A 24,216-nucleotide genomic window follows, 5' to 3' on the forward strand; every position below is an offset into this window, starting at 1 on the left:
GGTCATGGTTTGAACACAATAATTGAATGAAGGAAATGGAAAAATCGTTGAAACTACTTAATCCTCAAGAACAGTAGCGATTTTGATTATTCTTTTTTAAATGTTTGTTTTTTTGAAATCAGTAACATTTTGGTGTGGGCATTCAACAATAATTGAAAAAAATGGAATGGAATGGAAAAAAATCTTTTTTAACAACCTCATCAAGCACCGTTGGCAGGCCTCGACTATTGTGATTAATTTGTTCTTATTTTTTAGTACAGTGATGGCATCGTCTTCCGTTTCAAAGAGAATCGCCCTCAAATGTCACATGATTAATATTGACAAATCACAACTCCGAATTGTTTGAATAGCAACCAATCACAATTTAATAATTATCATAATTTACCTAGGGAAAAATTTTTTCGGGCGATTCTCTTCCGACTATACCTCGGGACAGATATACAGGGTGTCCCAGAACTCGCGGATCAAACTTAGAGTGCGTTTTCCTTGGTGATAACTGAAAGCAATAGCGTTTAAAAAAAAGTCCAGGGTATAATAGATTATTTGTAATGAATAATTAAAGTTGACCAATCAGAAGGACGCTGTTAATTTGAATTTCAGGTAATTTTAACCAACAGTTTGAATTGCCTGCAACATAATTCTAGTAAGAATGGTATGGAATGTCCAGTAAATGTTTAGGCAACTGTGAAGATTTTGACAACGTCATGTTATAATTTAATTCGAAATTGTCAAACTTTGTATTGAAATAATGTATACAGCTGCAGAGTATGCCGAAATGCTCATACTTTATGGAGAGTGCGGCCGCAATGCACGTGAAGATGCAAGAGAATATGCAATACGTTTTCCACGACGTTTGCCATAACGTATTTCTACGGTTTGTGGATTGTGCTGGAGACACTGAGTCCTTGGTGCCTACATGACAAGAAATTGGTGGTCTCCTGCGAGAAGTTAGAACGCCAGAGACCGAAGATGCTGTTCTTCAGTCCTTTGATGACGACGGTAGAAGAAGTATATTTGAAGAACTATATTTACCGGGAACCTCTCAATATTTTAGAAGAACGGAATGACCAAATTCACGAAGCACTGGCTACCGTTATTCCTAATATGTTTAGATTGGCAAGGGAAAATTTAATAAAACGAGCTCGCCTATTCCTTCAGATGAAAGGTGGTCATTTTGAACACTTGTTATAAATTATTCTTTGTATTTTGCATTTGTTGCATTCTACATCGGATAAGTTATAAAATTTTATCTTAAATAATGATGATAGTTCAATCCAGTTTTGTCTTCTTTCTTTCAGAGCTGCCACTGTGCTTGATCTGTTGTTCAAAACGTACGTGTAACTCCAGCTTTTTGCAATGTCAAGAATGTTCCTAAAAGTCTTTTCTTTCATTTCGACGATGACGCGTCCCGCTCGTGTAGCTGCGCTAATACGTTACAGATGCAGAGTGTATGCACAGGAGTCAGGATAAATTTCTTGTTTCTTGTGATTCCAATTCACTTCACGGGCCCTGCATATTTCACTTTTTACTAAGATTTTTAAGGTAGTAATATTACTCACTTAACGCTACGTCGCCATTTTACCTTCCATCAACAAAGGTTCAATTCATCATATCCCTCCCGTCAATTTCTCATACCCCTCAAGGTTACAATTGCTCTGGAAATTTTCAATCATAAGTCATAACAAACCATATTTCACTCATAGCCGGAAGAAGAAACTTCTTGCGTTCCTTGATGAAGATTCTATACATTTGTTCGCCTGGCTTTGGCGAAATTATCCCATTTTTGGTTATTTCAAAAGTAGCTGTCACTTTTGACGTCTATTCCGACAAGTCGACCAGATAAATATTGAAAATATGTTTATTATTCATACGAATTACACGTTGCTTAGCAATTGAGAGAAGGTACTCAATTTTCTCGTAAAGGGAAAATTAGATCGAGCTCTATTAGTCAATTTGATTAATTCATAACTAAAAAGCTGTTGCACCCTGAATATTTTTCTAAACATTTTTTACCTTCATTACCATCAAGGAAAACGCACTCTAAATTTGATCCGCGAGTTCTGGGACACCCTGTATATCGCCAGAAATTTTTTCTTGCAGTCCAACACTCATGTTTGTCGCTCAAAATTACCCACGGGCTGGCGCCCTCGTGTAATTTTCTTGCTACAAACACTCGTGTGTCAGGACTGCTCGAAAAAATTTCCGGCAATACAGGGTGATTTACGAGGAATAATGAGCCCGACGGAATAGAAAATGCAACCCGCAATTCATCAGGAGAAAAACCCGGACATTTACCGCTTCGATGTCCGGCTTTTTGTTGCAATGTATTGTGGGTTGCATTTTCTATTCCGTCGGGCTCATTATTCCTCGTAAATCACCCTGTATATCTGTCCCGTGGTATATTAGTATATTACATATGATAATTTTTATAAGGCGGTTATTCTGTTTATTAAATTTTCCTAGACGATAAACTTGAATCCTGTCCATTGTAATCCTTATAGGTGAAAGTATTTTTATTAGCGTGTCTTTATCATCAGTTTTTCTTTCATGTACTACGTTCACTTTTTGCTCTCTTTAATGTTGGCTATGATAACGTTTTTACCTCGTTTGCTTCTTTCCTCAATCTCGTTTATAATATCATGATTATTTTCCATATCCTTGTTCGGATCATTTCCACGTGTCAACGATGATCCTTACAACTTCAACACCTCTTTCCTTATTTCCGAGACTGCCTTTATTACCTAATACCGGTAGATACTTCACCAAGGCCATTTTTACATGCTTCACACAAAAACAGCAGTTTTCTATTTTTTTCCTCGTATTTTAACTTTTTCGTAAATGTCTGTTGTGACAAATCAAATTATTGAAGAAAAGATATCATGGATCCATAATTTAATTTTAAAACAATACGATATTTAAAATAGCCTTTGGAAATGTATTGTGGGTTGCATTTTCAATTCCGCCGGGCTCATTATCACTCCTGAAATACCCTGTATTAGTAGAATATATAGAAACTAGGCAGTCCGCAGTAGAGCATACGTTGGCACGATTTAGGATGATCTATTGGTCCTGAAATCCTCACAGTGAGCTACCAATCCTGTCGGGTCTATGTTGGTTACGAAAGAAATAGTTTAATCACCCACTCATGCTTTTAATATTCGTACGATTCTTTTGTGTATTAGAAACAAATGAAAGGTTTAGTAAAACCTCCTTACAAACAATAGTAGTTTATTTAATGAGTTCGTGTGTAAATTGGGTTTTTTTGGCCCAACTTACACACGAACGAGTTGAATACAACGTTTTTTTGTTCGACGAACCCTTTAAAGGCTCCAAATCGCTTAAAATCTTCAAAATTAGCTAGACGTTTCATTTTGACAAGTTGTGACATTTATCAAAATCCGTTCACACAGGAAAAATTCTCTAATTCTGACAGTGTCGAACAAAAAAACAAATTTTTCTATTTTGCGTTCAGAATAAGTCTATTCTATCACCAAAATGACGTCATTTGAGTGCTTTAATAGGTCGTTGGCGTGTTAGAATAGACTAGTAAAATTTACTGTATTGATGTTGGTAGCGTGAAGTGTCAACTGACAGACGTCAAAAAATAAATTTCGCGGAGAACAAAGCAAATTAATAAATAACAATGAACAAAACGTCTAATTGTCATTCTGGGATTTGGACTTCTCCGGCAGTAAATTTTCTAACGTCTTTTGTGCAATTTGCCAAATTTGCGGCGGCGTTAGTGATAAACTTTCTTCAGCATTCATTTTCAAACATCAAATGCGAAAATAAAAAAAATCTGACGTTTTCAATTAATTTTTTTCAGAGCCGGCTAAAATTATGCCACATAAAAAATGTCACCAACCACCGCAAAATTCCCTACATTTAAAATTTTTATTTTTTTATTTATAAAATGGTATAAAGGGGCAGAATAGAAAAAATAGTATAAAAGATTCGTTGCAGAAGGTCCTTCAAGCACTCATTGTTGTAGAAAAGCATTACTGAATTATTATTGGAGCTCACATTTTTATTGGTTAAGAAAGAAAGTTATGTCATGATGCAAAATCCGTTTCAGTTTTTTGATTTGAAGCGATGTAACTATTGGTGGTGAATAAGAAGAGAAAAACTTTATGTCTGACGAATCAGGCAAACTAAATACCTGTTCTTTATACAGAATATTTCATGGAGTGATAGTGAGCCCGTCGGAATTGAAAATGCAACCCACAATACATTTGCAGATTTTATTTACATATCATCAATCAAAGTTACATTATGAAATTCTCTATGCTTTGTCAGGACTCCTCAAATCTATTCTCTCTTTCACAAATGTACAGCTCTTCTGCTAAACTGAAGCAAAATCATCCAGTACGTACTGATAGAAGCAATCATCTACAATCAATTCAGAACTAACAAAGCACCTAATAAAAATTGTTTTCTCATTACATTCGGTATTAGCAACCTACTAATCTTTGGTAAAGCGTACGACGAAAATTTGATTTTTGTTTTCGTCAACATAAAAATAAAAGTTCTCATCTGAAAACAACAATTACATTTTACAATCGTATCTACAGATTAATCAATCACCTCATTTTTGGCGTCATTGTCTTGACAACTACACAGCAATTTAAATACGAGCCTTCCAGTTTTTTTATTCTATTAAAACAGAGAATCTAGAGAAAGATTTATTTATTGTTATCACGTTACCTCCTCCGAGAAGCTATGACAAACTTCAATGATTGCCATAAGTCGAAAAATGTGTACAAAAATCCACAAAAAGTAGACGTAACTAAAAATGTTCTTGTCATTATTGCTCGCGATGACGAAAAGCATGTAAGGATTTAGAGCCAAATGGACATAACAGCTGAAAAGTATTATCTAAAAATGAAACTTCAGTTTATCAAGATTGGTAGAAGTTTTGGATTTTCTCATGGGCTATGAGTCATATCTGCGCAAACAACGAATATATATATAACGTTTTTCACTGGTTTATCGCTCCCCCTTCGCGCAGATATGTCCAAGGTCACAGCCCATGAGAGAATCCAACACCTCTACCAATGTGGTGATCGTACTGTGATACTGACACCAAAACATTTATTGATCTCGTCAACAGAATCACACACGAGATCGTAAATTTGCACAGTGCTGCCAATAGAAGTGAAGGGTACGTCTAAAAAATTATCAACTGATCAAAGAAATACGTACATTTTTGAACGCCACCTACTCCAGTCCAGTTTTGTCTTTATAGCAGAATTCATCATGTACAATCTCCTTCTGAGCAAATTGACCAGATGCCAGTACTGCACTTGATGAGCTATCACAACACAGTAGAGAATATAAAATGGACAATAATTATTAAAACCCTCCCAAGAGTTGTTACCCCACATGAACAGATCCAAAACATACAGTACCACCATAAAAACACTAAAACAAATCACTCGTTTTCGTACACAATCTACTGAAGTGTCTCCCAGTAGAAGATCGATTTTGTTAAAGTTGTCAACGATTCTGCACACAGATCTAGCCTTGAAAGGGATGGAAACGATAAAGTAGAACGCTGCTGCTACAACCTCGCTAAAATCGAAGGACGCTATGAAGAAATCGATGGAGCCTTGAAATCCCAAAGTCAAGAACGAAGCTGCTGTCATGTCCTTGACGAAACCCCAAACGGACCAACACACTACAATTGAAACAATTTTGAAGATGATGGTGTGGAAAATGATCAGGTACCGAGAAGTGATGTGAGGGATACGCCACAGATGTAAGTCTTGCGAGACCACAGCACATTGTGGATGTTGTGTTGACGGCGGTAAGTCCCCGGGCACAAGCCGAGGACTCTTGAGGTTTTAAACAACGGCGAGAGTGATTCGAAAAGTTTGTCGTTTATTAGCATTTTGCCCTGAGACTGCTTTTGATCAACAATGATTGGTTATTATAAACAATATATTATTTATGACGTAATTTTGGAAACGGTGACAAAACATGAATAAAATAGAACGTCGTCCATTACAAGCATGAAATGTTTATGATGCATCTGCATAGTGGTATCAAACAAAATTGTTTTGTTTGTCTGTTTGTTGTTTGCTCAGAACAGCACCAGCACTTATCGTACTTAACATGAATATGTCAATGTAAATAAAAATCTTATTTTCAGATTCATATTTAAATGTCTGCGTAAAAAATGTGTCAATTGAGTACATGGTCCAAAGTAAAATACAGACTGTCTATAAAAGAATGTAGGATCGTAGATTGCTCTGGAATTTAAATTTGCCACCTCGTCTAAATTCATGAAATACTAATCGCAAGCTGTCAACACAAAGTCATTTCCGCTTTCGGAGTCCTTCTTTGTTGTTTCTTGCGTTCCTGGTCCAGCTTTTTCCAAGCTGGATAATTTCTGGTGGTGTTACAAAGGTATTGTCTTTAACTGTTTTTATATTTTCATTTCATTATTTTTTTCATTTTCATTGTAAAGCACCTATTTTCTCAAACTAGCAACCAGTAAAACCAATTAGTTTTGAGGGTTGCATAGATCATATGTACTAACATTATTCGATTTCTGGTGGGAGAGTCGGCAAACTTTCAACGCCTACTAGGATCCCACATTCATTTATCGACACTGTACAAACAATTAAGCATTCGTTTATAGAAACATTATCTCTGCAGATTTGTTTGAAATATAATAGAAACAAATCGCTATAATTATTAATTATAAGTTATAGATGCTTGAAGCAAGCACCCAAGTTTCTCTGGGTGTAAAGAGGACTCAACGTACAAGTGTGGGTTTTCTGCGCTCCATGTTTGCATGTTTTGTGAATTCACATATCCTGTCTTATAAAACCAAGCTTCATCAGTAAAAAAAAATATAAATTACCTCAGTAAAAAAAAAACGCTTGTCATATTTCTTGTAAAGATTAAAATGTAAAAATAAATTAATGTTTTATGAAAAATGTATTGTTTCATTTATTATGTTTCTGTTGAAGCTGCAGTTTATTATTTATATGTAAATGCCATTGACCTGCATCAAAGCGACTAGCAGAGAGGGAGATGGAACACGTTGCAAACAGGAGAGCGAGAGAGAAAGAGAATTAGTTAACATCTAGAAGATTTTAACAGGAGTAAAAAAACTGCATAATTCAGTGACTTCAAAATAAAAAAAATATATTTCTTTTAACAAATTTATCTGAACCATTTTTTTTTTCACTTGAACCATGATTTTATAAACCAGTTTTCCTTGCACCAAACTGATATAAAATCATCCAGTACGAACTAATCGAAGTAGCAATCTGGAAAAAATGATCAATAAATGTACTTAGATTAAAAATAGCAAGTCTTATTACAGAAATCAGAATTCTCCTGTTAATTTTGGGAACGGCATACGAAGAAAATCTCACTTTGCCCCGAATCACTTTGCAAACAAACAGTTTCGTCTAAAATGATATCTTCAGCGTCACAAATGTAATAGTCATTTCAGCATCACCTCTTTCCGCACAAGTCCTTTCACTTTATCGTGCGCTATGAGTCTAAAAATTAAACGTCGCGTCTTGCCACACTGCAAGTGTAAATGTAAGAAACAACTAAACACTTTCTAGGAAAGCAACCTCATCCTCACAATTGTGACAAACTTCAGTTATCACCAACAGCCTCGAAATGTGGACAAAATTCCAAAGGAAATATACCATGTTGAGAAAGCAACCATCGTTGTTATTTGCCACAACGAACAGTATGTACGGACAGACCACTAAATGGAGATAACAACTCAGCAGTATTATCTACAATTGATAACAAATGCTCAGGAAGTGTATTTTTTCCTCAGGGGAAAAACTACCGAAATGGTATCAGCGAAACTTTTGTTGATACCATCGATGACGTCCATCACGTGCCCATGCATCTCTACAAATTTGCTCATTTCCTGCTGGCTTACATCTAAAATGTGGCAATAGAAAATGTTGCACATTACGCAACGAGTGCATAAAGTAGTACATTTTTTTGGGGCAGTATCATGACAATTCATGAGTTACAAAACACACAGAAAGTATAAGTTTTTTCTACAAAATGTTCCAAAATGATTGTGTAGGGTGCTTGGATCGAAAAAAAATTGTTTGCCGCCTTTCGACGATAAGGTCTCGCACTAGACTACGCTAAACATAACCTGCAAACCTCTGGCAAGTGTCATTCATTGCCAGTTGTCAATATTCAAAAATTTACAAGAAAGGAAAATGACGAAAACTAGTCAAAACATTGTATTATTCTAAAGCGTTGTAATTGGTTTAAAACCTTTACAAACTGATTTATAGTCCAATTTATTTTAAAATCAATTGTCAATGTCAAAATTCCCTCAAAGACCACGCTGTACCACCCTAAAACCTTTCGTTTCGGGACACCTCTATCGTAAAATCTCCCTAGATCAGGTTTGAGGTTATGTCAGTAATTTTCAAATGTCAGAAAAGTTTCAGGTGTAACCAAATTTTATACCAAAAGACAAGAAATAAAGACGATAATAACATTAAAAAGTGCAATTGAACATATACAGGAAAATGGGAATTTATTTAATGGGTTATATAAGCAGTTTACCTATTCATTTTCAGAATCTAACCCCCAATCGTTTTCCGAATATGATTCTGCGGAAGAGGAATGTCCTCAATTGGTAGATTTCCCATCAATTTTTTCCAGTCCTCTCCAATCAGTTCCTCGCAGTGACGAACCCATATATTAAAAGAAAATACCTCGAATATGATGTGTGCATCTTTACTGCAATTTAGCATGGTCGGTTTTTCTGTCTGCATTTCTTCACGTAATCTAATCATAGCCAATTTTTCTCGTTGTGTTAGATCCTTGTTTTCGGAAACTCATTTAACTTTGTATTTTTATTTAAATGTAATTGCGCCTTCAATAGCGCAAGCGCCTTTACATCAAAATGACTGACATATAGTTGACATTTTACGTTGCCAAACTAATAACTATCAAATAACCAGTGGTTTGTACCAACATGACAACACTTTGAAAATTGATTTAAAAAAAAATTGGAGTATAAAGTCCATTCAAAAATCAAAAAACCACTAACGTCGCATTTTCCTCGATAATTACTATCGGCAACGCTGTCTAGTGTAAAATTTGGTGAGAATTGAAATTTTGAGGTTAAGTGTTTATTAAGTGTCTTGTTTTTCTGGGCATGTTTAAGTAAAAATAATAAGAATTAATAAATAAATGAACTGTGCAGAGCAATAATAAAACAATTTGAATAAATTTTATCAAATAAATGTCATAATTTTTTTTTACCAACATAGTATGAAAAAATAACTACCTAGGGTTTTTAAATTTTACCAACCTAAAGCAACAGATGGTGGTTTTTTGATTTTTGAATGGATTTTATACGGGGTGATCAAATAGGACTGTTTAAGTTGGTAACACTGAATTGTATTTTAAATCGTATAACAGGAGTAACTTTCGGTTGTTGATGGCTTGTCGTTGTTAATGCTATACCTACATCAGATATTTGTCAAATAAACCAACAAAACATACCCGGTTGCAGTGTTATAAATAACCAAAATATAAAATTTTCTTAATTGTACTGCCAACTTAAACAGTCCTTTTTGATCACCCGGTAGTTAATATTGTTTGGTTGATAAACCTAACCTCTCTTCTACCTGTCATTTTGACGGTTCTTGATAGTTGGTATCATTTTGCTAGTATGCGTCAAAATTCCAAACACTCAAATTGTCAAAATTTCATCATTTTGGAACACTTTGCAGTAGATATCTTAGTAAGCCTTCTTTGATCTGCAATTTACCTGACGCTTTCTGCAAAGTTTTTTCAATATTCTTGTTGATTGCAGAAACTCTGCGGCGAGCCAGCGTGACCAGAAACCAAAATTGCATCTCATGAATTACCACAACTGAATACAAAACGTAGTACGGGAAGTCGTGCAGCAATCCAACCCACAAGTCTTCACTCCACATGACCAAATCGAATATGTACACAACAGTCATGAAAATCAACACAAAACAATTTAAACCAATCAAGCCGAGATGTCTGATCGGAGGGGACAAGATCAGTTTGTCAATTTTGTTAAAACGGTCGAGCACACCACGCGTATGCTTGAATTTGAAGGGAAGAGAAACAACGAAATAAAAACCAGTCAAGATAATTTCGTTGACATCAAAAATTCCTATGTAGAGATCTATGGAGCTCGTCAGTCCCAACGTCATAAACACAGCTATCTGCATGTCTTTGATGAAACCCCAGATACCCCAAATTGCTACAACAACAACTGAAAGATTGTAAAGCTAAAGACGTCGTTGCGCTTACTGAGAATTGTTGCGACGACGAAGTTGAAGGTGTATGATTTCCAAGACCATCGTAAAATGAAGAGATTGTCAATTTTGTCATATGTCATAGGGCAAAGACCTAATAGTCTTGACAGTTTCAGTAAAGGTTCTAGTGTTTTAAGTAGATTGGAATTGATTTCGATTTTTCTTTTATTACACATGTTGACTGGTACAGTTCTAGGAATATTCTATGGTAGGAATAGAAACCATTCTTTAAATATTTATTGATCAGTAAATTATTAGTTATTACGAGTAGATAACAATCAAGGCGATAAAATAAATAGAATGAAATAAATAAAGCTGTTTCTGGGTCAGAATAATAAAATATCAAAGCAGGAAACGTAAAAATGGATATTAAGTAAAGAGCAACCATTTTGTATACAAATACAAAGCGATCAAAAAGAAGACAAATCAGAGCAGGCGTTGCAAGTCATCGGTCATGTCGTTGCGGAATCCTACGCAAAAAAGCGTTCGATGCATGGGCGTAGACAATTTGTGGTAATTTACCAATTTTATTGCCAAACGCGACGCCACTGGCAAGCTGATTTTACGCTGAAATGTCAAAGAAACGTCAACGATGTGCTGTTGTTAATTGTAATGTAATGATCAGAAGTATCAAACGTTCAAAAAATTAGTGGGCTGTGGTTTGCCCCTTTCTTCGAAACGTAGATCGTCTTATTAATTTGTGTGCATTGACATTTCCTTCAGATACATAACCTAACTGTGATCATTAGGTTACATAATTAAATTACATGAAAACCATTGCGTCACAGCCAGGACAACACCGGCTGAATAGTTCTAAAAAGAACTAATAAGAAATAATTCACACCACTGCTTGGTCGCTCAATAAATAATGACGTTTAGTATTTAGTTATTTAGTAGGTTTTGACAATTTCAGTGTTTTGAATTTTGACGCATACTTGAAAAGTGATATCAACTATCAAGAACCGTCAAAATGACAGATATAAGAGAGGTTATGTTTATCAACCAAGCAATATTAACTAAATCATTTTGTAATGGTTTTAAACCGATTACAACTCCTTAGAATAATAAAATTTTTGACTAGTTTTCGTTGGGTAAACCCGAGGCATCGTTTCACTTTCTTGTGAATTTTTGAATATTGCCAGAAATGATATTTGACACTTGCCAGCGGCTTGGAGGTTATGTTTGGTGTAGTATCGTCGAAATGTGGCACACTATTTTTTCCGAACCAAGCACCCTACGATACCACAATCATTTTGGAACGCTGTAGTTATTTATGTTAGTAATGGGATAATGCCACTGGGTGATTCAAAATAGTTGTGGATAAACATGGCAACCATGTACGAAAATGTATGTGGCAATTGTGTGGGTAGGATAGAGTTGACATTTCTTTAACAATTCATAGTCGCGCAATCAATGTGCAAGGGTATATAAAAAAAAACAAATGCACGCATATGAAATGTCGTAGAAATGTCAACTCTACCCCACCCACACAGTTGCCACATACATTTTCACACATAGTTGCCATATTTATCCACAACCATTTTGAATCACCCAAGATAATACTGCTGTGGATTGGAAATTATTGTCAAACGCGATCTTGTCCGGCACCAATTTGTCTAATTGCAAAAAATATAATATTTATAATAATAAGTGTTTACATACACAGTGCCTTCAAAGTAATTATCATTATTTGATAAAAATATCAGTAATGATAAATACATCCGGCCTCGATGACGTGCCTCCTTTTTATTTTTGTTTTGTTTTGTTTGTAATTTTGTTTTTTTTACTTGCTTTAAATTTCAATAAGTTTTAAAACCTTTTTTCATTCTTTGAACTTCAACAATGTTATTACTTAACGCAAATGATTCTCATAATAAGACCATATGTATGCAGTCGTAGATAACACTCAATTACGATATAAGTACCGTAACGTGTCATTTTGTGATACGAAATGGGAAAATGGTCCGAGGCCGAGTCGAATAATAAACTCATCGAATATTGTAATATAAAGTTACGATAATAATTTCGTACAAGGTTTTATGGATCATTACAAAAAGAAATCATTATTAAATGAGAACAAATAGGTAATATTACATAAACCAAAATAGTTTTTTTTATTAACACTGCCAAAATGCAGACGATAATAGGCGATACAGCCAAACAACTAAGTGATACCAACAAGATCACAACAAAAGTATAAAAACTATACCTTGCTAGACGCTTTATCGCACTAGTGCGGTTAAGTAGGTCATTATGAAATTCAAATTAATGTCATAAAATTTGACATTCAGTAAAATGGTAGGTCAAAGTGTTAAATATACTACGTAAGTAGTCCAATTTTGAAAACATTTATGAACTGGAGTTTTTCTCATATTTTCTACTAGAGCATAGTTTACAATTTTTGTTTTTAATAGCTGTGCATAAAACTGTTTTAGTTCAATGATACAACCGTCACTCCACAATGCGTTGTAACTCGTTTTATTGTGATTTTTGTTTTACGTACAGTTAAAGACACGGAATTTCGGGCATCACTGTCAATATACTGTCAAAAAATTTAAAATAGGCTTTACTTTATTAACCTCAATGATTGACATACGACTGACGTGAACAGAAAATAAATTTCAAAATTTGACTTTTGAATGTCACGTTGCCAATAAAGAGTGATTTACATCGCAATTTTTTGAAGTGACAGAAAAATGATGCCCGAAATTCCGTGTCCCTAACTGTACTATTTTAAATCATAAAATACACAGTATAAAGCTCATCCATTATAGACCTGAACTGTCAAAGTGCTGTTGGGTTGACACTAGCAATACAGTCAACTGCTTTTTTGGCATTAAAAAATTCAACACTATGAACAGTTGGCAGAATTTATTATGGAAACATTGGGGGAAGTACATGGAAAATACGCCCTTCCTCTCCCTCTGATAATCATATCGTTTGTACAATCACTCACACTGTTTCGTTGTCATTATTGACAGCTGATATAAATTTCAAATTTAAACGTCTCGGTTTTTGTAATCTTTTATTGATAATTGGGAGTCATCTGGAGCAGCATCTTTAAATGAAATGCCTTTTCCTCGCTCAAACTTGTTTCTTTTAAAAACTCCTCATTTTTCAATAAACCGTTGCTTCGCATCACACATAACCTAATTTTCGGAGATCTATCAAATTTACGTCATTTCCGGTGACAAATTTAGCCAACAGGGACGCAAAAAAGTCACCATAATTTTATTGCCACGCCGTACTTATTCTGTCGTTTTTCGTTTCTCATGATTATCATAACTTCTTGGGTTGATATCGTTAAAACACTTTTTATGAACAAACCAATTATTATTAAAGGTCGCATAACCTCACATATTGACACAAACGAAATTTTGGTACCTACTAGATTATTATTACTGTCGGCAAAAGTTAAATAAAGAATTAAATAAACTACATTTTGGCCGACATGAATTTGACAATTCAGCTCTATAACGAACGAGCTGTATCTACACTATTAAAAAAATGTCATTAATTGAGCCATTAAAAATAGTGTGCTTTTGGATAACACGATTTAAAATAAAAATATTGTACAACGTATCGCACGTGGTAGACAGTCTTGAAGACTTCTTTGGTGCGTTAACTAACTCAGAACACCGAGCTGTCAAATGTCTAATTAACAAGTCCGGCAACTACCACGTTAGGAATATTTATCATAACTCTTTGTAAACGGAACACAGTCACGCCAGCTCAACAATAAAACAAACACAAATAACATAAATAACGTCTAATAAACACCAACAATTTGACAGTCTTTTAACGACCACTTCCACGGCCTACCAAGAACAAAGAAACAAAGAGTGCCCTGTTCGCTCTCGCAGGCCTACCAACATTTTCAAATTAAAATTTACACTCTACCTACATTGTCATTATGTTTTGTAATTTTCGAGGGGGTGTAATGCTAATACAGGTTATAAATAACTGTAGCGATAATCGTGTGTTGCCCCCCTACCTACTTGTCCGTCGTAAATCGAGCTTTGATGTCATTTTCAAGAGAAAAGTCCACATCGGTTGTCAACATTTTGCAAGTACTCGAACAAATTCATTCGCAATTGTGACGGTCGAATAGCCTCAAGACACTCCCACCAAGGCAGGGGTCAGAGCCGAGAGCCTCCGTTTCCAGCGGTTCAGTCGAGAGCCGAGCCGAAGCCCACTTGGAAGCGCCGCGATAGCAACAGAAGTTCCGTTACGTAGACCAAGCCAGGTCCATTCATTTTCACCACACCTAATCCGCGACACAACAATGTTGAATGTGCGACAAATTGTGCTCTTTGTGGCCTTCCTGTTTCTGGGAGTGCACACCCAACACGACAACCACGAACACCACAGGGTGAGTGATTTTTCCCGTTAAAACGAGCCGAAAGAAAAACGCAGGTGACGTCATGCACGGCTATTGGAAAGGTAAAAATAGAAAGTAGTGCAAAACAGAAAGCTGCCGAATAAGCTAGGATTTTGTCATTGTTGTTTGGGAAAAAGATTTTTCCATGGAGATCTGCGTCGCGTCGTACCGAATTATCACGGTGTGGTGGTTCAGTTCAAAGAAATTTTCCGGTAAGATAATCGGATTTTACGGCTCGGTCTGCAAATATTTTATTGGGTAATAGAGGAAAACACCTCTGCATAGACGCGACGTGTGCGTACTCGCCCGTAAATAATCCTCTTCTGCCATCAAATTTAATTGAAATTTATGCAAACCTTAATAACGGATTCGTGACTGAATCGCCCAAATTAAACCGGCGCTGATTCAAAACGCTGACGTTTCTTTTCCAGGTGAACGTGGCAGTCTATTACGAATCGCTCTGTCCCGATTCCATCAAGTTCTTCACGCAGCAGTTGTATCCGTCGCTCCAGGGGAATCTCTCCAAATACGTCAATCTGACGCTGTTGCCTTACGGAAAGTCTACGGTAAGAAGCGGCCGGAAAATTATTTCCTGCACTCGGATTTGGGTCATCCCGCACAGCGTTACATTTTCGCAATCCTGAGACAATTTCCAGTGCGCCTCTACAATTTTCGGGAGTTTTTTAACTTCAAATCATCGTCAAGCCTACAACACGAGGTAGGCTATGCTTCCAACAAGATGGAGCTTCACCCCGTAATGCTCGAAAAGAACTACTACTTGGTACGTAGGTTTGGTGAACAGGTCGTTGAAACAAACGGTCATACACGTTGACCCCCACGTTTCCCTGATCTTACGCCCACAGATATTTTCTTATGGAGCTGCGTAAAAAATCGAGTGTGTCTAAAAACTCACGAAAATTGTGCAGGCGCACTCAAAATGTGCTCAGTTTTACGAAAATGTAATAATACGAAGGTGTGTCATTTGACAATCAAAAATTACTGCTATTTCTGACGAAACCGGAAGTGTGAAAAATCAGCCAGGATATCAAAATGTAGCATCTCGCGTCTACTGTGCCGATTTTTGTTTTGATAGTTTGAAAAATGGAGGGAAAAGAGAGCGACACTAGTGATCTCGTTGACATCCTATACAGGCTGTCTCAAAAGTACCGCATGGAGTGCTGAAAAATATTTTTTTAACGTCCGTCAAAAAAAGTGCAAGTTTTTTCATTCGTTTACGTTCATAAAATATGTGATTTTTGAATCGGTCAAGAAGCGTTAAAAAAAGTGCTATAGCGGTTCATTTTTGCACGCATGTTGCGTTAAAAAAAGTGCCGTAGCGTGTCATTTTTTAACGCAATTACATATAAAATTTTTCATTCATAATTAGTAGTTTTTTTTAACGAGGGATTTTTTTGGCATGAGTGGGCCAATTTAAAACGCGAGTAAAACGAGCGTTTTAAAGGTCCACGGTTCACACAGGAAATTTTGAGTGTCGAAAAAATTGTTATTAAACCTACAGGCGCCAAAAAATTTTTGCATGCAACTCGTTAGTAAAGTATCTTTTTTTTACTCGGCGAATTTGCACACTCGCTTCGCTCGAGCGGCAAATTTTCCTTCTCGTAAAAAATTTATTTATTTTTGAAGAAGTGAGCCTCTAAAGACTTTGAAGGGTTTGAGGTAAAAAAAGAATGTTTATATTTCCGAAATAGTCAGGATTTATGTTTTTCTAGTTCTCTAAATAACGTACCTTGAAGAAAATGCGGTAGTTTTGGGACACCTATAGGTGTCGGACTTCCTCGAAGTTGAAGATCTCTCAGAAAACTTCGCGACAAAAATATGTACCGGGTGATCTTTAATGATGGAAATTATTTTTCTTTTGTTGGCAACACATTTACGATTTTATGTTGGAATGTTGGAACAGAGTGTCAGCTTCAAATATGACAGTTCGAAAGTCAAAATAAATCAAATTGTCATCACGATTTATTAATTTGCAAAAATCTTAACCTAGAAAGTTCGTGACTCTTTTTGACAAATGACCAGGCGTACCAATTATTCTGGAGTGCCAACCCACTAAATTTGTTTCAATCATTAAAAGTCACTCGGTACTTCTTACTGCCAGAATTTTTTTGGCAGAAGGTTTCCAATTTTTAAGCTGTCAACTTCGTGCGTTTTTTACTTGCTTTTGTTTCATCCTCGCTCAAAGCAGGCCACGATAAGAAGTGTCTTAAACTTGCCAAGTCCGGAAAACGGAAAATGTTTTGGGGGATTGGTATTTATTAAACATGCAAATTATAAATGCTGCACTGCAGAAAGCCTTCAGTAACAATCACAACGTTCTCGTCCATTCTTTTTGCGATTTAGTTCAACAATCGCCACAAACTTTCTCAAGCTGAGATTTTAAAATAATACTTTTTCCCACAAAGAATCAGATTAGTTTAGCTCCGATCTTTATAAAGATCTTCAAGAATACGTTGTTTTTGTGCTGAACAAGAATCTCTAAGAACCATTTTGGGAAGGGTCCGTTCTTCCACAGAAAAAAATTGTCGCAACACGTAAACAAAACCTCACTTACTCAGTATTGCACGAATTTTTTTTTTTGTTCAACACTGTCAGAATTTGAGAATTTTCTCCTGTGTGAACGGATTTTGATAAATTTGACAACTTGTCAAAACAAAACGTCAAGCTAATTTTGTAGATTTTCAGCGATTTGGAGCCTTTGGGGGCTCGTCGAACAAAAAAACGTTGTATTCAACTCGTTCTTGTGTAATTTGGTCTTTTTTTGGCACTCGTGGACCTTTAAAACTCTCGTTTCACTCGAGTTTTAAACTGGCCCACTCATGCCAAAAAAAGGCCAAATTACACACGAACTCGTTAAATAAACTACTATAATGAATACGTATTCAGGCTCGATTAATTAATACAAGGCGCCGGATAAACATTATTTCACAAACAGACATTTTAACTTTGTTTTAAGGAATGCCAACTGAAACCCTGAAAATTCAAAATTTTAATCAATGCAAAAATAAGTAAATAAGTTTTGATCATCCATGATGTCTAACTAGATGAATTACGTACTTGAAATGTCTCTGGTAGTATCAATTCGACGAAAAAATTGTTGAAAAAGATGCAATAATAATAAAACACCGACGAACTTAATTTCTTCGACAAATGACATTGAACTAAGTTTATCAGAAGTTAGGGTGATATTTTTTTACGGTTGGCACTACATTGGTTAGCTTATTAGGTGCCATTTAATTTCATTTTTGGTGTCAATATATCATTTAATCTCTTACATAATCTTTTCGCAGTAAATTCACATAAATGTTTCTTAATGAACCTACACTTTGCACAACAATTTTTTTATTGTCGATTGCTAGACATCACATTCCAAGCTCTCGCCAAAGGTTTATAACGAAGGACAATGAGGCAATCTGACGGGCGTCCTGTCTTCAACCAGCCAAATTTCACTTAAAACTCGTCACATATCTGGGATTACTGCCATCCGTCCACCCTTGCTACAAATTTCATAAAATTTGCCCCCACCGCCCACCATGCAAAATTGTGTGGTGCAAGGCGTCAATGCCAAAAACGTCAAGTGGAGTCGTAAATGTAATTGCAGTAAATTGCATAAAATTTGGTTGAAAATGTTTACAAGCAATTTCAATGTCTCAACAACAGTAACTCTGGTTTCTATTTACTACCAAAATACTTTTTAGTTTTAAACGTTACAATTTTTCACCAGTTTGTCAACTTTCCAACACCAAATTTCTTCTGATAAAGTTACCGTGCCTTCTGTTTTCTCTTTTGACCGCCAAATTGTCATCTCAGATAGGAGTTTCACGTGGTAAGTACCCACATAATGAAAGCTCGCAGGGCATAGTTATCACGCAAAGTAGGATTTTTGAGCGTTAACGCAGGATCCATCAATAAACTGCAAGATACGCCTGGAAGTTCGACTGTGCAGACAATAACCTTAGATCTAAAACCCATATTAGGAATGTCGTGAATAATCTTATGTCGCCTTAAAGCTTTTATGTTGCAATTATCACATCGTTAATTTTGAGCTGAGAAAGAAACGTTATGAAACTCTTCTATCAACTTTCACGAATTTTGCATCGCTTGTAAAATAAATATTCGTAGAACGTGGCCGGCTAAAAAATAAGTGCTACCTGGATTTTGATTTGTCACCAAATGATGAGTGGTGGTGATTGTTGTTACCACGGTAAATATTTTTCGCAACACCGAGCGATGATGCAAAAGCATAAATAATCTTGGTGATTGTTGTCTGTAGCCGTCAGTCTTTTTATGAATAATTATCGCCCCCGGAATTTATTACCACGTAATGATGAAAAAAGCATATATAATCTTGGTGATTCACACTTGTCGTTTGTCTTTTCGTGAGTAAACCTGCCGTGAACTTCTTGCACACGTTGCATCTGTTTTTTTTCCGATTAGCGCACACCGTGAATCACTTTATTGCGTCGATAATATTAATCGAACATTGTTCGGTCGTGACGCCAACCTAATAATTATCGCCGTTACAGACCACTCAAGAATTCGGTCACTACGAGTTCAGTTGCCACCACGGTCCCGGTGAGTGCCGAGGAAACAGGCTGCACGTGTGCGCCATCCGCTTGATCGACGACGGCAACAGCAGCGAAGGTTTGGGCTACAACAAAGTCACCACCGGATTCATCAACTGTCTGATGGACAGGGTGGTGCCCAACGGCAACCAGACCGACTTCCCGACGAAAGAGTGCGCCACCATCAACTACGTACCCAAGTACGCCGAGATCGAGAACTGTGCCAACGACGTTGAAGGTGAGCGTGTTTGTATTTTTTTGGTTTGTCTCGACTCACGTTTCGGTGCAGGTTCTCGATTCTTGAACGACGTGGGAGTGCAGACCGCCGCTCTGAAGCCTCCGCTGACCTCGGTGCCGACCATCGTCTTCAACAAGCAGTTCAAACAGGACGACAACGAGCTGGCCCAGACCAATTTCGTCAAGGCGCTGTGTCAGTACGTCCACGGGGAAAAACCGGCAGAGTGTTCCAGGAACTCCGCACATTCCGCCAAGCTCCATTTCGGACTTCTAGCCATAGTTGCCGCGATTATCTTCCGTAATTAAAATTATTCCCGTAGAAAACCAAAATTCCCACGATGTACCTTTGAAAAAGCCTTCAAACAACGTCGCTTCGTTGTATATTAAGTATAAAAAATGTTAATTGTTCTTAGGTAGTCGAAAAATCGGACGTAGCCAAACCGCGGGCCTAGATCCTTTTTTGGGCCACCTGGTACACAAAACCAAGCAGAGCTACTTATATTTTACCGTTCGACGATTTTTAAGTTTTCTTCAGTTTGTGTATGTGGTATTTTTAATAATAAAACGAACCTTAATTACAACACTACTAATGATCTTTCCGCATTTTACACAAATTCTGCAACGGTAACATTTTGATGTCGTTCTTCATTTTGACGACGCCTTCGTGGAGGTCGATCGAGAGCAATTCCCCTGTCGCTTCCCTCTCTTCGCCTATGATGACCTTGAAAGCGTCTCCTCGCTGCGGCCTCACCGGCTCGAGATGGTCCGACATGATGTTGACCACGCGGTCTTCTTCCGGCAGGAATATGGAGCACATCGCCCCCGAGATGCTCCGGATGATTCCGGCCTGCCCCGCCAAGCCCGGATCGTCGTGGCTGTCCCGGATCTTGACCTCGATGTCGATCGTGTGCCAGTCGGTCATCGGCAGCACGTCCAGGCCGGCTCCGGGCGTCTGCGGGTTGTACGGCATGTTGGGGCTGTACCCGGAGCTGGGCGTGTTGTAGGGGTTGTTGCTGGCCGGGGACTGGCCGTATCCGGTGGCCGGACTGGGCGTCGAGATGGCGCCTGCACAAAACAACCAACAATAGTGTAACAGCGCGGGCGACGACACTTACTCTGGTAGCCGGGACTGGCTTGGTACGGGCTGTACGTCGAGTCGTATATAGTCCCAGGGGTCTGCGGCGTGAACGGCCCGTTCATCTGGTAGCCCGGAGTGCCCGGATTGTACCCCGGAGACGGATAAGTGTTCGACACTGCCGGATCCCACTCCGAGGACGCGTTCGGCGTCCTGGAACCGTCGTGTATCGGCGTCATCGAACCGCCGTAGTGGAGCGGAGTGCGGGAACCGGAATCACACATGGGCGTCTTGTTTCCGGTGTCGCGGTACAACGGGGTCTGACTTCCGGTGTAGGCCGGAGTCCTGCCGTAACTCGAGATGCTGCCGTCTCTGCTCGGAGTACCTACAAAACACAATTCGATCAATTGACAGTTCAAATCTAGTGACATCATTTTTGACGGTTGGTAGTACGATCCGAGTGACATTAGCGACAAGTGTCACTGACTTACCGACATCCGAAATGTGACTCCTGTCGACGCTGATAGTTTGGCAGGAAGTGTGCAGCTCGATCCTGGCCGTGGATTGCGTGGCGTCCTTGACGATCCCGATGTTTCCTTTGTAAGGGCCCTTGGTGATTTTGATCGTGGTGCCGATGATGTCGCGGTCTCTTGAGATCCTCCCGCGCCCGCCTCCCCCGCCTCTGGGACTGCCGAACCCTCCCATTCCACCGCCGCCGCCTCCGCCACCACCACCGCCGCCGCTTGACGGGTGCATCGGGCTGCTTCGCCTGGGCGACATGAATTCCATCCCCGTCGAGATGTCGCTGCTGGGGACGCTCTTGTTGCCCCCGGCCAACTGGAGATGCTTCGTTTTGCAGACGAAAATTCCGCCGTTCTGGAGGAACTCGACTGAATGGAGAAACGCGAAGTTTCTGTAGAGGTGTTTTATCTCGCCGGAAAAGCCCGAATGGGGGCCGTCGATCACCTTCACCATGTCCTTGCGGTGGAGGTTGTTGCGGTAGGAGTCCAAGGCGGCGGTGAAGCGGTTCAGGCGGCGCTTTTGGAGAGATCCCGGACGACACTCCACCACTTTACCTGGGAACGAAACGTCATAAAACGAAGAGATTGACAGATGATCGGTCACCATGCATGTTGAGCACGTGGAAGTTTTCCCTTTCCAGACGCACGATCACCCCCACGGTTTCCGCGTCCAGATTGACCAAATCGCCCCACTCGAACTTCCCCAAGGAGTCGACCCCGCTGGCCATGTCCGTGCAGAGCTGCAGGTCTTTGGGGAGGATCTCCATTTCGTGCATCGTCAAGTCGGAGATCAGGACGACTCTGTTGTTTTCCACGCGGACCACCAGTCCGGTGTCGCCCTCGTACCGCCCGGCGAGAACCTTCACGTGGTCCCCCATCTTGAAGAACTTCTTCAGCTCGGACGCTTGAAACACCAGCGGCTCCTTCAAGTCCTCGTGTTTCGGCATTATCGTGATCATGGCCCCGTCGATGCTGATGATCTTGCCCTGGAGGTTGATCAGTTCGCCCTCGCACACTTCCACGTTGTCGCCGGCGCTGAACGAGTGGGTCACCGCTTTGTCCTCCTTCTCCGTCGGCAACTCCAAATCGATTCCTTCCGGCTGCTCCTCGAACCGCTCCAGCTCGGCCAGTGTCGGCTTGACCCCGTCGATGATGACGGCGCTCAGGGTGAAGTTCTTGTAGAGAAAACCCTTGCGCGAGTACCGGTTCCCTTCGAAAATGAGGAAGTCGCCGTCGGAGGTCACCTCGCCTCCGATGGAACGGATCGCTTCCGGATCAAATGGCTTGCTCGGTGGCCGACGTTTCTTCTTCCGTTTCTCCGCCTCAGATTCCTGCAACTCTCAATCACACTACAACTCTCCAACTTCCTTGAATCGTACCGATTGAGTCGTCCGCAGCGCCCCCCTCAGTCGCGTGTAGTCGATCCGCGGGAGCAGCTTCAAGTGGACCTGGTTCTGAGCCATGTCGAAATAATCCACCTGCGCGATGTCGTCCTTGTACAATCCTCGCTTCAAGCGCACCCATTGCTTCGATTTCAGACCTGTTTGTTCTTTGACAACTCGCAGAACGTCCGTCATTTCTTTGATCGGCACCATCTGCTGCTTCCAAATCCCCATTCTCAAGTTACCGACATTTTCTATCGCCGCCTTGACGTGGGGCTGCTTGTACGCCTCGATGTAGATGTACCCTTTGACACCCTCCGGTGCCACCACAGACTTGATCTGCAGAGGCTCATTCGTATTCTGGTACGCCAGGTATTTGCGCATCAGCAACAGAGCCGTCGCTTTTTCTTCGCCGATTCGGCACTTGACCATCCACAGATTGGGATCTCTGCACAAAACAACTGCGACTCGAGACAAACACCGATCGGGACAACTTACTTGACCCCCGGGAGGAGCGTCTGTTGCGTGATCTCGTCGGACATTTCTTCGCCCCCATCGCCGAAATGCTTGGCAGCCGCGCTGTCGTCGGCGTACTTCTTCCTCAAATACTCCTCGATTTCGTGCTCCTTTTGTGCGCTGGAACGGATCGCGTTCGATCGCAAATCGAAAAGGGGTGTTCAATACTCACTCCCAGAGGTTGGTGCCTCGCCTTCGTCCTTCGATCTCCCTGGCTGTCGGCCCAAATTCGTCCACTTCGTTCGGCACGATTCCGATTTCTTGGGCGCCTTCTTCCCATTCGTCTTCGTCTTCGACCTCATCATCGACTTCCGCCTCGTCGATGATGAAACCACCGTACCTGTCCTTCTTCTTCTTCTTTTTGGCGCGACCGGAGTCACTCTCGTCCTCCTCGCTGTCGTACTCGTCGAGGGAGTCACCTTCCGGTTCTTGCTCGTCCTCTACTTCTTCCTGCTCCGAAACTTCGCGTGCCTCCGAACTTGAAACACGATTCGCAAATTACTCAAACCAATTACACTTAATCTCCCTAATTTTAATTGGACGCCAAGCAAAAACCACACCTTGTGCCCAATACAGTTATCTTCACGCGAAAATCAACCACAACGTGCAAGAGCGGTGTTTTATTAAAAGAACAAAATATTTTACCAGCTGGGGATGCCGCGTGTGCATGTTTTGCAAAAAAAAAATCAACACATTTCCAAACCAAACTAATTTAATATTCAAAATCATCACAACGACGTCTGAGTTTCTTTTAGTGTCGGGAAGTCTGTTACGACGCGATAAAGAGCGAACTTTCTTCCAGATTGTCTTAATTACAAAATTACCGTCCAACAGCTGGTGGGCCGCAAAGGTGTCGAACACGTCTAAGACGTGGTAAAAATTGTCTCCACGTACCCTGAACGTGCTGAACGACTTCCAGATTTGGAACGGGACCGTGACCGGGACCTGGACCGAGACCTCGAAGGAGATCTGCTCCCTCGCGAGCTTCTGGAACGGACGGAACCGGCTTCCGAGGCATTGTCAGAAAAAACGCTTGCCTCTGAGTCTGACATGGCCGAAACTTCTACACAGTTCCTCGACCTGGTGCTTTGCGATTGATTAATAATGCACGGCCACCATCAAGCTAGATCACTGTTGACAAGACAGACGACAGGTTGCCAACTGACAAACTACGTCACCAACTAGGAAGTTTGGGGTTGTCAGGTTGCAGGCAA

At 39.6% G+C, this 24,216-nt stretch overlaps 3 protein-coding genes across 6 annotated transcripts; 1 reads left to right on the forward strand and 2 right to left on the reverse strand.

Annotated features, from left to right (window-relative positions):
• Positions 1 to 4,227: 4,227 nt before the first annotated feature.
• Positions 4,228 to 14,249, reverse strand: LOC138127845 (gustatory receptor for sugar taste 43a-like). Of its 4 annotated transcripts, none has more exons than XM_069043925.1 (10): positions 13,938 to 14,249; positions 7,823 to 7,920; positions 7,335 to 7,766; positions 5,728 to 7,280; positions 5,222 to 5,677; positions 5,070 to 5,167; positions 4,705 to 4,875; positions 4,585 to 4,653; positions 4,444 to 4,533; positions 4,228 to 4,389 (listed from the first exon to the last, which is right to left on the reverse strand). In XM_069043925.1, the coding sequence occupies exons 4-10, from the start codon at positions 5,888 to 5,890 to the stop codon at positions 4,321 to 4,323; spliced, it is 1,116 nt and encodes a 371-aa protein (XP_068900026.1). In that variant the 5' UTR covers positions 5,891 to 7,280; positions 7,335 to 7,766; positions 7,823 to 7,920; positions 13,938 to 14,249; the 3' UTR covers positions 4,228 to 4,320. The 4 variants fall into 4 exon arrangements, with proteins under 4 accessions (XP_068900026.1, XP_068900025.1, XP_068900024.1 ...); XM_069043924.1 differs by having other exon boundaries at positions 13,896 to 14,249; XM_069043923.1 differs by having other exon boundaries at positions 9,785 to 14,249.
• Positions 14,250 to 14,445: 196 nt separating this feature from the next.
• LOC138127851 (GILT-like protein 1) lies at positions 14,446 to 20,094 on the forward strand. The gene is made up of 4 exons (XM_069043933.1): positions 14,446 to 14,679; positions 15,120 to 15,254; positions 19,233 to 19,509; positions 19,561 to 20,094. The coding sequence occupies exons 1-4, from the start codon at positions 14,593 to 14,595 to the stop codon at positions 19,812 to 19,814; spliced, it is 753 nt and encodes a 250-aa protein (XP_068900034.1). The 5' UTR covers positions 14,446 to 14,592; the 3' UTR covers positions 19,815 to 20,094.
• Spt5 (Transcription elongation factor subunit Spt5) lies at positions 20,080 to 24,178 on the reverse strand. The gene is made up of 8 exons (XM_069043912.1): positions 23,897 to 24,178; positions 23,175 to 23,480; positions 22,985 to 23,122; positions 22,484 to 22,934; positions 21,709 to 22,435; positions 21,075 to 21,659; positions 20,624 to 20,968; positions 20,080 to 20,573 (listed from the first exon to the last, which is right to left on the reverse strand). The coding sequence occupies exons 1-8, from the start codon at positions 24,052 to 24,054 to the stop codon at positions 20,095 to 20,097; spliced, it is 3,189 nt and encodes a 1,062-aa protein (XP_068900013.1). The 5' UTR covers positions 24,055 to 24,178; the 3' UTR covers positions 20,080 to 20,094.
• Positions 24,179 to 24,216: the final 38 nt, after the last annotated feature.

Source organism: Tenebrio molitor, chromosome 4 (genome assembly GCF_963966145.1).
Source record: "Tenebrio molitor chromosome 4, icTenMoli1.1, whole genome shotgun sequence".
Classification (NCBI taxonomy): Eukaryota; Metazoa; Arthropoda; class Insecta; order Coleoptera; family Tenebrionidae; genus Tenebrio; species Tenebrio molitor.

Coding starts and splice junctions, on each gene's coding strand:
- LOC138127845 (XM_069043925.1), bottom strand. CDS start 5,890: ATGCTAATAAACGACAAACTTTTCGAATCACTCTCGCCGTTGTTTAAA. Junction 4,876..5,069: donor GTTTTGGTGTCAGTATCACA/GTACGATCACCA, acceptor TTTCATTTTTAG/ATAATACTTTTCAGCTGTTA. Junction 4,654..4,704: donor GTCATAGCTTCTCGGAGGAG/GTAACGTGATAA, acceptor CTGTTTTAATAG/AATAAAAAAACTGGAAGGCT.
- LOC138127851 (XM_069043933.1), top strand. CDS start 14,593: ATGTTGAATGTGCGACAAATTGTGCTCTTTGTGGCCTTCCTGTTTCTG. Junction 15,255..19,232: donor TGCCTTACGGAAAGTCTACG/GTAAGAAGCGGC, acceptor TCGCCGTTACAG/ACCACTCAAGAATTCGGTCA. Junction 19,510..19,560: donor CTGTGCCAACGACGTTGAAG/GTGAGCGTGTTT, acceptor GTTTCGGTGCAG/GTTCTCGATTCTTGAACGAC.
- Spt5 (XM_069043912.1), bottom strand. CDS start 24,054: ATGTCAGACTCAGAGGCAAGCGTTTTTTCTGACAATGCCTCGGAAGCC. Junction 22,935..22,984: donor ACGCTCCTCCCGGGGGTCAA/GTAAGTTGTCCC, acceptor TGTTTTGTGCAG/AGATCCCAATCTGTGGATGG. Junction 22,436..22,483: donor CGCTGCGGACGACTCAATCG/GTACGATTCAAG, acceptor TGAGAGTTGCAG/GAATCTGAGGCGGAGAAACG.